This window comes from Muscardinus avellanarius, assembly GCF_963383645.1.
Source record: "Muscardinus avellanarius genome assembly, chromosome: 16".
NCBI lineage: Eukaryota > Metazoa > Chordata > Mammalia > Rodentia > Gliridae > Muscardinus > Muscardinus avellanarius.
Window position 1 is genome coordinate 58639894 of NC_137802.1, and position 12282 is coordinate 58652175.

The following is a 12282-nucleotide window of genomic DNA, read 5'->3' on the forward strand; positions in this document are numbered from 1 at the left end:
CCTATGAGGAAGGAGGAGGGTGGGCTGAGGTGGCCCCTGAAAGAGCCTCCGAGGGAGGTGCCACGGGTTGGAGTAAAAGCCCCTCCCTCGGGGATCCACAGTGGGAGGAAGTCGGGGAACGTGGCGGGCCCTCGGGATCGGCCCTGCATGGTCTCATGGGGACTCCACGGGAGGACATGGCCCTCTATGGTTCTCAGGTGGTGTTCACAGACAAATGGCAACCGGCTTTACCCTCATCATCAGGCTCTAGGCAGGAGCTGGTGCCAGCCTTGGAGGCGGAGCTGCCGGAGTGAAGTGAGTGGTTGGAGGCCCTGGGGGACGGGCTGGGGCTGCTGGTGCCTGAGCTCTCCGAGTAGAGCCCCGATGACATGTCCAGGAGCTCGCCGTCCGGGGGCAGCTCTCCAGGCGGGTGGAAGGGCAGCTGCTGCTGCTGCAGGAGCTGGATCTTCTCCAGTTCCTTTTGGAACTGCTGGTGCTGGAGCTGATGCTGCTGGTGCATGCTCTGGGGAGAGAAAGCCACATGCAGACAAGTGCAGCATCCCTGGCGGCAGGGACCCCGGGCCGAGATCAAGGGAAGCCACAGGGAGGCAGGATCGATTCAGTGATGGCCTTTCTGCCAGTCAGCCCCGACCCAACCCTGGAGGAGCCTGGCTGAGACCAGTGGCCACCAGGCAGGAGCACCACAGGAGGCTCTGCCCCGGAGGGCTGGCCCAGAGGGAGGGGGCTCGATTATTTATTTATTTATATTTCTGTGTGTGTGTGTGTGTGTGTGTGTGTGTGTGTGTGTGTGTGTGTTTTGATGGGGATTGAAGCCAGAGGAGCCATACTTATACTTATAGCAAAGCTATACTCCCAGCCCTTTTTATTTTTTATTTTGAAACAGGATCTCACTAAGTTGCTGAGGCTGGCCTTGAACCTGCAAACTGTCTCAGTTTCCTAACTGGGATTACAGATATGTTCTACCATGCCCAGGGGGCTCTACTTAATCCTAGAATTGAGTGACTTCTAGGAAAATCTGGAGTTGCCGCAAAAGTTAAACCCAATGAGGAAGGGTGGGAGGGGTGTGGTGGATGGGGAAGCCTGGTTCATGCCCATCATGGCCAAGCCCTTGATGGAGCGTGGCGCCCGCCCAGGTGGTCTTGCAGTCCAGAAGGCAGCTACGAAGCCAAGGCTCAGAACTTCGCCACCCCCAACCTGCTGCCACATGGCCAGGATAAGGCGGTGCAGGCTGGGCCTGCATCTACCACGCCACCTCCCGGAACCCTCACTCCTCCCTGATACCAAGAGGCTCACTTCACCACTAGAAGGGACGAGAATCTGTGACCGCTCCTACCCTGGAGTGGGAGGGCGACCAAAGGGATCGGGATGTAGTGCCGACCCACCAGGAGTTGTCCAGCTCCCCCCCCCTCTTGACCTAGGGCGGAAGGCCTGGAAACGTATGTACTAGGTGAATGCCCTGGAAAGGTCCTTAGCTTCTCAGCCTGGTTTCTTCTGTAGTAGACAGGGGATAAATAATAACCAGGTGAACAGACTCCATTCATAGAAAGCAAAGCACAAGAGAGTGGCTGCCTCCCCTCCTCCTAGGGGGCTTGAGCTGCCTGGGTGCTGGTGTGGGAGGCAACGCCGCCATGCTTGGCAACGTGCTGAAGGGACTGGTGTCCGGGGCCATCCATGTCCACTCAGCCAGAGGCTCGTGCTCTGTTATACCCAAATGGGACACCAGAGCAATCAACACACCGCCTTCTAAGTTCTCCATGATCTAACAGACAGCTTTTAAGGGAGGGAAAAATTTCATCTATTTTTTTTCTGTTCTTAAAAAAAGAGATAAAATTAGCTACTCCAAATGATTTGTGGGTGGGCTTATATAGATCAGCTTTTGTAGGCCAGTTTTGGAAAAAAACTAAGATTTAGCTACAAAATTATCATTTTCTGAGAACCTAGTATCTCCTTAATTACTAATGCTTTTGAAAATAAATATTGACCTCCTTTTTTTGTGGTACCAGGGAATGAACCCAGGAGTGTTCTACCTCTGAGCTACACCGTTAGCCCTATTTCTTTTTTTGTTTTGAAACAGGGTCTCATTAAGTTGCGTAGAGCCTAAGTAGCTGAGGCTGGCCATGAACCTGTGATCCTCCTGTCTCAGCCTGCCACGTACTAGGATTACAAGCATGCACCTTTATTTTTATTTTGAGACAGGTCTTGGTAAGTTGCTCAGGCTGCATGTGAACTTTATCTTCCTGCCTCAGCCTCCGGAGGAGCTGGGATTACAGGTCTTGCCACTGCTGTGTGTGTGTGTGTGTGTGTGTGTGTATGGTGCTGGGGATTGAACCCAGGGGCATTCTACCCCTGAGCTACACTCCCAGCCCTATTTTATCTTTTCTTTTGAAATAGGGTCTCACTCAGTTGCAGAGTGCCTCGCAAGTTGCTGAGGCTGGTATTGAACCTGTGATCCTCCTGCCTCAGCCTCCCGAGTACTGGGATTACAGGTGTGGGCCACCACACCCAGTTTGCCGCTGCTTTTTTTGTGTGTGTGGTACTGGGGTTCCTGGAAGCCCTTCTACCTCGGGCTATACTCCCAGACCTATCCCCTCCCCCCCCCTCTCTCTCTCATATATATATATATATATATATATATATATATATATATTTTTTTTTTTTTTTTTTTTTTTTTTTTTTTTGGTGGTACTGGGGGTGGAACCCAGAGGCTTTCTACCTCCGGGCTATACTCCCAGACCTTTTTTTAAATATTTTTTTGGAAACGGGGTCTCACTAAGTTGCTGAAAGCCTCACTAAGTAGCTGAGGCTGGGTTCGAACCTGTGCGATCTTCCTGTCTCCGCCTCCCAAGCGTGGGGATTACAAGCGTGCACCACCACGCCTGGCTTGCCACTGCTGCTTTTAAATGTGAAAAAACATGTGGACTGTTTTTGTCTGGACATTACTGACATGAGGTGACAGGCAGAGAAGTTCAGGAGTACCGGGAGGGGGGGAGGGCTGAGCTTTACCAGCGGGTAGGTGATGATGAAGGCCACCCAGCCAACCAGCAGGAAGGTGCTCAGGATGATGGTGGCCATGTCCTTGAGCATGGAGTCCATGGGGGCCTCGGGCTTGGCGGGGGACCGAGTCAACTTCTCTTCCACATCCTGAGACATGGTGGTCGGCGTGTTTTCCGAAGTCTCGTCAACCAGGTTGATAACCTTGATGAGAGAGTTCCTACATCATTGCAAAATTTCTAGCCAGATACAAATAAGCTGAGAGATTGAGATAAACCATATCTATTTACAACATAGGGCTATGCTGTGAGGAGCTGGATTGTTTTTGAGCCCATCAAAGGTCACATTGCCTCTTTCTAGGCAACCAATCTGAGAGATCACATACTTCTGCGGTGATGCTACCAGTGCTCAAAAGCATTCTAGAGCAAGTCTTCTGGAAATGCCTTCAGACTCTGGTATTCTATGTGTGTGCGTGAGCACACACACGCACAGCTGCATTCACACAGGACTGGAGATTGAAACCAAAGCCTTGTGCGTGCTAGGCAAGTTCTCTACCACTGGCCACACTTCCAGCCATTTACCCTCCCCCTCTTCAATTTTATTTGTTTGTTTGTGGGGCTGGGGATTGAACCCAGAAGCATTCTACCTCTGGGCTATACTCCCAGCCCTATTTTATTTGGAAACAAGGTCTCACTAAGTTTCTGAGGCTGGCTTTGAATCTATGATCCTCCTGTCTCAGCCTCCCAGGTAATGGGATTAATTACAGGTGTGTGGTTTCACACCTGGCTTCGATTTCATGTTGAGATAAGGACTTGCTAAGTTACCCAGGCTGGACTTGAACTTGCAGTCCTCCTGCCTCCGCCTTCTGAGTAGCTGGGATTACAGACATGAGCCATCACAAAACCTGGCCAGACCCTGAGATTCTTCAATGAAGGGAAAAAAGTTCTCCTTTGATAGTAGACTTGATATTTGGAACAACTCTGAAATGGTCTGTAATAATGTCTGGTGAAAAGCTGGTAGTCTATTTGATAATACACATCATCAAAGTTCCACATTGTAAAGGAGAGTCAGGTGTACAGGCTCATGCCTATGAAATAAAGAAACTTCACTCTTTCTTATTTTTTGTAGTGCTGGCGGTGACACCATTTTTCTTATGTTGCTTTTAAAATTTCCAGTACAAATAATTTATTCAAAAATTTCACTATTTTTAACATTTTTTAAAAAGTATCAGAAGTCTTTGTTAAAGAGATTTTTATTTAGAGTCCCCAAATTACATTTTAGAAATGTAGGTTCCCTCCAAGTTCCTCAGACCCTCTGAGAATTCATGTATGAGTTTTGAAAAATGCATTAATCTTTTCTCAAACACCAAGAGTTCCAGGTATTTCCTTACTTGTTTGCCCAATGAAATCAGCACACAGCCTCCAGGCCCAGAACGCAGGAGCATGGTCATCTCCAGCATCCCAGGTGTGGCCTCCGCCCATTCCCTCCCCTGTGCCCTCCAGGCCTACCCCAGAGTCTCCCAGGGTACAGGAGGCGTGGTCTGTCTGGTGTGCAGTGGGCAACTGAGGAGTGCTTGCTGAACACGTGACCAAAGACAACACTCATTTGGATGTATCTGTTCCACAGTGCTTGTGTAAGACAGACTCCAGCCAGGGGTGGTGGCACACGCTTGTAATCCCAGTGCTTGGGAGGCTGAGACAGGAGGATTGCAACAGGTTCTGAGCCAGCCTCAGCTACTTAGGGAGGCTCTCAGCAACTTAAGTGAGACCCTGTTTCCAAATAAAATATAAAATAGGTCTGGGAGTATAGCCCGGAGGTAGAAAGCCTCTGGGTTCCACCCCCAATACCACCAAAAAAAAAAAAAAAAAAAGACAAGACTCCAGCTGGGTGTGGTGGTGCACACTTGTAATCCCAGTACTTGGGAGGCTGAGACTGGAGGATTGCTGTTTGTGGAGAGTCTCAGCTACTTAGTGAGGCCCTTTGCAACTCAGTGAGACTCTGTTTCAAAATAAAGAATTAAAAATAGGGCTGGAAGTGTAGCTTGGAGGTACAATGCCCCTGGGTTACATCCCCAGTACTGCATAAATAAATAAATAAATGACAGACTTATCATACAGATGCACCTCAGGATATTGTGATAAATTTTTGAAAGACCTTTTGCTAACGATCAGGTGGTTAAATGTAAAAGTCTTAGGCTGAGCTGTGTGAGCCGGAGCAGCAGTCTCCTGGGCCTCTGGTTTCTGACTGAGTGAAGCCCACATCAGCAGATAAGACACAGGAAGGATAACAAGGCTGGTAACTCTGGCTTCGGGCCAATGCTGTGAGGACCCATGGCACCGTCTACATCTGGGTGAACCATCCCGCTAACAAGCTCCCTCAATCACCCGGCATGGCTGGGGCATCTGCCTGAGCTGAGACCTGCCTAGCAGGCCTGTCCCCACAGGCCACATCAGAACCTCAAGGCAGCTGCCCGGCAGCCCCCCACTGCCTCAGGCTCCGTTCTCCAGGTGCACTGGACTCTCCAGATCTGGCCTCTGCCAAATCACAAGGCCACCTTTCATAAGCCATTCTGGGCTTCCTAAAACTTCAGGCCTCCCCTCTTCTTTATCACCTCTTCCTCCTTGTCAGGCTCATCTGAGGCTTGGGACCGTGTTCACACTTGCTCAGGTGGGCTCGCTTCCTGCTCCCTCCCTGACAGCCTCAGACCCAGTGCTGGGCACGCCAGCCTTGCTCACAGCCCTGGCCCCTCCTCCGCAGTTCTCTTCCCTCAGTGACTTCCTGTTCCCACCCCAGGCCAAATCCAGGCCTAGCTAGGTCCTGCTGCCATTCCAGGACCTTTCCTGCCCCTCCTTATCAGCCCTGAGGAGCTTATCTTGTTTGTTCTGGTTCTGGGGCTGTCTTCCCTAAGGCAAGGGCAAAGTCCAGGGCCCTGTCTCCAAACACCTGACTGGAAAAGTTGCTGCTGCCGCCACACTCACATCTTCGAAGCTCTTTTTTTCCGAATCAGCAGGAATGACATTTTCCCGATGTTTGGGCAGGTTGTTGGGAAATCTCTCCAGCATCTTGGTAGATGCAGACAGCGGCGTTTCATGGTGTCCTGGGAGAGGAAATAAACCTTTCATAAAAATAGTTTCCCAAGCTGTGGTAGCACTCATCACTAAAGTTGGGCAACAGTTGCTACCCACTGAGGGGTCCACAAGGCAAACTCACATCTACAAAGTGAAGCAATTACCCCCCCCCAAAAAAAATCCCAGAAAATAGTAGCCGGGCAGAGTGGTTACATGCCTATAATCTCAGTACCTGGGAGGCTGAGACAGGAGGATCAGCCTCGGCAAGTAGTGAGGCTCTCAGCAACCTAGTCAGAGCCTGTTTTAAAACAAAAGACTAAAAAAAGAGGGGGCGCTGGGAGGGGTATAGCTCAGAGGTAGAATGCTTCTGGGTTTAATCCCCAGTAACAAACACACACACCCCAATAACACAAAACCCAGAAATGGTACCGCTCGATGGCAGAATATCATATTCTGAGTCTCATTATGAGAACAAAGAAGTGTCCGTTTGGGATGTGTGGGTACATGTGCCTAATTCTCAGGTGAAGCATTATGAAGCTTCATCAAAGACCAAGGAGACCTCCTTCCAACGCTTTACACAGGACATCACTCTACAAAGGCTGCCAAACTCCCTCCTCGTGCTCCAATCGCCCATGCGGGCGCGAGCCCTCCGTGAACAGTGGGCTTCCCCACAGGGACGGTGAACTGCTTATGAGAGAACAAGAGGAAACAGCCGTGAGGGGTAGGGTGTCACAGCTCTCTCTCTCTCTCTTTCTCATATATATATTTGTGTGTGTGGTACTGAGATTGAACTCAGGGGCATTCTACCTATGAGCTATACCCTAGCCCTATTTTATTTTTATTTGAAAATAGGGTCTCACTAAGTTGCTGAGTGCCCACTGAGCGCCTGCAATCCTCCGTCTCAGCCTCCCATGCACTGGGATTACAGTTATGCCACCACATCTGGCTCAACCGTCTATTTTAAAGGCATCTCATTTTACAGTTTAGCCATGGAGACGTTTCTCCACATTTCTTCTATTTTCATGCACATTTTTTTGGTGTCATTTCTTACTAACTGGCAGGTAGCTTATATACCCCTTAACTGTACATAAAACTGAAAGGCCTGCAATCTTATCTAATTTTATATGTAATTAGATATATTTTTTTCTTACCATGGGCCCATTTGGCCATGTTTTCCAAACTACTTCTGTTAAAAGAAAAACAAAACAAAACAAAAAGAATCCAGTTTGGTGGCACATGCCTGTAACCCCAGTACTTGGGAAGCTGAGACAGGGGGACCACAGGATCAAGGCCAGCCTCAGCAACTTCGTGAGAACTTGTTTCAAACTAAAAAATAAAAAGGGCTGGGGGGTATAGTTCAGAGGTAGAATGACCCTGTGTTCAACTCAAAATAATTTGGTAAAAATAATAATCAAGATAAAAATAGCTACAAGGAATCAGGAGGAGCAAAGAGCAGGACGTGGACACCTGTGAAGGAACCGACCGCTTGGGCTCTGGCTCCCGCTGCAGCTCCTGGGCACACAGGCCCCGTCTGGACCCACTGCTGGCTGGCCCTGCCGCTTCCCGGCTCACACGCTCCCCGAGGTCCCCATCCCAGGGCCAGAGACCGGCCGGCATCTTTCTGCAGGCATCAAGAAGAAGAGGACGGGGAGAAAAGACCTCACCAGCCTCCTGCTGCTCAGGCACCAGCCCACTGAGACTCAGCCCACCTCTCGAGCTCGGGGGGCCACACGAAGGCAGATGGAGTCAAGGAAACTCCATCCTGCTCTCAGGGCTTGGAATGCCAGCCAGAGACACCTGGCCTCTGACCTCTGACCTGCTTGCCACCCTCACGGCCTCCAGGTGTCATCTCAACCTCTAATCTCTGACTGGGCCTCCACTTCGCCCCCGGGCAGTTAGTGACAGCAGCAGCAAGGGGAAAATGAAGGGGAAAGGAGCTGGGGTGGTTCAGGTAGAGCGTGCGTGCAGAGCCCTGATTTCCTCCTCAGACCAGAGAGAGAGAAGGGGCAGGAGAGGAGAGGCGAGGCCCCACACACCACGCACAGCTGGGACTACCCTGCCTGACCACAGGCCGCCCTCTGCTCGCCATGCCTCCCGCGTCCCCTGGGTCTTCAGCCCCCAGCCTCACCCACACTGACGCCAGGCCAATTTTCCCACAGAAATAGCCTCAGTTTTCTTGGTAATAAAATGAAAATATCAAGGGCACCTAATGGACTCAAGGTCACTGTAAGGAATAAGGAACAAACTTTCTTTTTTTTCTTTTTGCCGGTCTGGGGATGGAACCCAGGGGCATCCCATCTCCAAGCTACACCCCAGCCCTATTTTTTATTCTTTATTTAGAAACAGGGTCTCACTGAGTTGCAAAGGGCCTCACTAAGTAGCTGAGGCTGGCCTCAAACCACGATCCTCCTGTCTCAGCCTCCCAAATGCTGAGATTACAAGCATGTGTCATCATGCCCAGCTTAGGAACAAACATTCTTGGGCCAGATAATTACACGATGCTTATGTTATTTCATACCCAAATTTTAGAACAATAATGATATTTGAGAACTGACTCGGTCACCTGGCTAGCCATTTAATCACCTTGGGAGTAAAGCTGTTGCAAGGTCTAAAGGACCACCTTGAGAGGGACAAGGAACAGGGAGTGCGTGAACATGATGGCAATGCTGGCCTTCCCCACCAGGGGGCAGCACGCACCACCCTGCTGCACCAGAGCACAGCTCCTACCTATCAGGAGCCAGTAGTTCCTCAAGTAGTTGAGCTTGTTCTTCCCTTTGAGTCCAGGATCAAACTTGAGGTCTGTGCTGGGCGTGATCACGCATTCTCCTTTGTCCCCTATGGTGACGCCATCCGTCTGGGGGCCTTCCAACAAAGGAAGGGTGCTCCCACGGGGCTGTGGAGGACAGCAAGGTGAGCCGGAGCACTGGCTGGACAGCAGGTGCCCAGGTCCGACAGCACCCCCGCAGCCACTGTCCTGAGCCCCAGAGGAACAGAGGGACCGTCATGCCTCCTGCTGAGTGGCTCCTCTGCGGGCTTGCTCAGAGTAAGAGGATGGAAGGGGCTTAAGCAGGCCGCAGGGCAGGGAGCTCCTCCCTCGGACACCGCTGTGCTCTGGACACTTTCAGTCCTCATATCTGGGCACTGTGGGCCAGGAAGCGTGTGCACAGAGGTCTGGGAAGCTATTACAACATGAGAGAGGAGAGTCACAACCGATGCATGAACAGAGTGGAAAAACCTGGGCCACGTGCCCAGTGCTGGCTCTGGCAGGAGCAGGCAACCAACTCACGGGGAAGACGACATACAGCCTAGACAAGGGTCAGGCCACTGGGAAGACGACATACAGCCTAGACAAGGGTCAGGTCAGGATGAGCGGCCGCGATCATAACGCCTCAGACATTCAGAGGCAAGAGAGCTCATGGCAGGCAGGGAGGAGAGGTCACAGAGGATGGAAGGGGTTTAAGTAGGAAAAGAGAAGAAGGAAGGGCTTTGAAGTATGAGGCCAGCCCCAACAATGGCTCAGACGAAAGATGGGCAGGGAGTCTGGGAGAAGCTGCACTTGGCTGGCCTGTGTAACTCCCACAGAAAACTGCCCTCACTGGGCTCAGAGTGGGAGGGCCTGCAGGGACTGGCCTGGGGAGGGCCTAGACGCCGCCTAGGAGCTGAGATTGAACACCAGAGCAACGGGGAGCGAGCAGGGCTTCCTGGCTTTGGGAGCTGCACTGCCATGCATCTAGCTAGCAAAGCAAAACAGTAGGTGCAGAGCTTGGCTTGGGGCTTCCAGCTGTTTCACATCCGTAACCAGAGGATGTCCATCTAACTCAAGGCCATTCTTCAGAAGGGACCAGAAGGCTGCATCTGGGAGCCCCGCGGTGGACTCACCACGACGGCAACACCCTCGTGCACCATGGAGGGAGAGGCGTAGAGGCTGGTGGAGTACTTCCCCACATACAGGGTGGGCCTGGGAGGAAACAGACGTGTGTTCTGAAGTCATTTCATGTCCGGCATGCACACAAGAAGGTTTGGGAAAGCAGAATCACAGCACAAATAAGACCACTGGGAACCACCTCATTAGCCGGGACACGGAGGAGAGCTCTAGGATTTGGAGGCAGAGGCGCTGCCGGGGAACGGACAGCGGGACTTCAGGCTCCGGCTTCCCTCGCAGCCGGCTGAATGCAGACAAGCTGCCTAATGGCAAGCCTCGGTTTCCTCATCTGTAAAATGTCAGGACCTGACTCCACTACGGCCATGCCCTGCTCCACTATGGCTGGGACCCCACTTCACTATGGCCGGGACAGCCTGCAGGAAGGACAATGTCCAATGACCAGCAAGAGGTGGACGCTTGGCACTCACTGCCAGCGCCTCTCAGTGACCTGAGCCACTTCTCCAGGACTACACCACACTGTCTTGTGCTCCCAAGGGCTCCGGGGGCTCTGCAGGCCCTGAGAAGCACTGAACTACTCTCCACAGATGCCGAGTGCAAAGGGACGTGTAAGAAACTCTAAACCATGAGACTTCCAGTCCGCCAGCGGGAGGTCTGTCCCTGTCTGGGCGCCGCCGTGGAGGCCTGAGAATCGTGGCTGATTGTGGTATCAGCCGAATTTGCGGGAGCTGCACCTCTAGGCCTTTCTGGTTACTACCATCAATGGCCCTCGAGGGTCAGTAGTCTCCTAAATTACCCAAACTTCTCTCAACAAACCCCTTCCATTTGAGTGGTGTTTTCAGTTTAGACAAAACTTCCAGGCACATTATCATAAAGAATCTTCCCTATAACTCTGACATGGTTAAATAACTCAGTGGCAGGCTATTAACAGGTGGGGATGGAGAATGCAAGACTGCTGTGTCCTGGACACTTAAAATGAATATAACTTATAATAAATGCTTAGAAAAATACATAGAGCTACAGAAATAAGTCTCCTGTGTTTCTACAAGAGATATATCCAAACTGTATTGCAGATTAAGTCTTCCTATCCCCACCCCTAATTTTTTTTTTTTTTTTTTTTTTTGTGGTACTGGGAATTGAACCCAGGCATGTTCTACCACTGAGCTACATCTCCAGTCCTGTTTATTTTGAAACAGGTCGCACTAAGTTACCATGCACTGGCTTCGAACCTGCGCTCCTCCTGTCTCAGCCTCCCATGCCCTGGAATCACAGGCAGGCATAATTTTATTTAATATTTAAGAGTTCTGAAGTGCCAGGCAGGGGTAGTTCTTACATCCTAGGGTTTCTGAGTGAGCCAGTCTTGGCTCTTGGTGTTCCTAATGGACTCAGACATCTGTCCACCCCAGCCTCCTTCAGTATCGGAACGCCAAGGCCGCAGCCACCCTTCCGCCCGAGTCCCCACTCACGTCAGCTTGCTCTTAGCTTCCGTCTCTTTGGGGAACGGGTACTTCCACTTGGTGATGCGCCCCACCTCCCCAGACATGAAGGTCAGGTAGCGCAGGGTCTCCACGGCGACGTTGATGTGCATCACCTTCCTCAGACCCTCCCGCTGCCAGACGTAGAAGGCCACCACCGGGGAGGCGTAGTTCTGGATCCACAGGACATCCCCAGATTCACTGTCCACAGTCACCACCAGCCCGTCACCATTGGACACAAAGTGGGACATCTCTGTGAAGATCAAACAGCAAAGCACATCAAGTCGCCTCCGTCCTGCAACCACATCCTCTCCCGCCTGGCTAGCTGCAGTCCCTCGGCTAGAGGAAATGAGGCTTCTAGAATACGCTCGGATCTCCTCAGAACAATCTCACTGGTTCTCAATGAGCCTGCGAGGCTCCCCAGTGTCGAGACACTGAGAACCGTCTGTATAAACACGGGGCTCACTCTCCAAAGGCAATCCCCATGGCAATGGTTCTTTGCCTGTCTGTTCAACAAGCGAGAGCAAATACTCAGCAGGAAGGAGACAAGTGAGTTTATTAATCTGGCTTTTGTTTGTGGGGTGGGGGAGGTTGGAGGGGGTTTGTGGGAATTGAACCCAGGGGCATTCCTGAGCTACACCCTCGGTCCTTTTTATTTTTTATTTTGAAACTTGCTAAGTTGCTGAAGGTCTCACTAAGAAGCCAAGGCTGACCTCAAACCCATGACCCTCTTGTCTCAGCCTTCCAAATACTGGAATTATAGGCATGTGTCACCACACTTCACTAATCTGGCATTTTATGCAATCATTTAAAACTCATGGACTGAGCCAGGTGTGGTGTAATTTATAATCCCAGTACTTGGGAGGCT

General features: G+C 51.2%; 1 protein-coding gene across 1 annotated transcript in view; it reads right to left on the bottom strand.

The window, feature by feature from the left end:
- The window catches only part of ERN1 (endoplasmic reticulum to nucleus signaling 1), a gene marked incomplete at both ends in the record, with an annotated part of 90274 nt that overhangs the window by 14643 nt on the left and 63349 nt on the right, over positions 1 to 12282 (bottom strand). The window contains 6 exons of the mRNA XM_080712445.1: positions 232 to 502; positions 3004 to 3195; positions 5970 to 6088; positions 8787 to 8952; positions 9939 to 10017; positions 11406 to 11667. Of these exons, the coding sequence (XP_080568571.1) occupies positions 232 to 502; positions 3004 to 3195; positions 5970 to 6088; positions 8787 to 8952; positions 9939 to 10017; positions 11406 to 11667 (1089 nt within the window). The remainder of the gene's footprint in view (positions 1 to 231; positions 503 to 3003; positions 3196 to 5969; positions 6089 to 8786; positions 8953 to 9938; positions 10018 to 11405; positions 11668 to 12282) is intronic.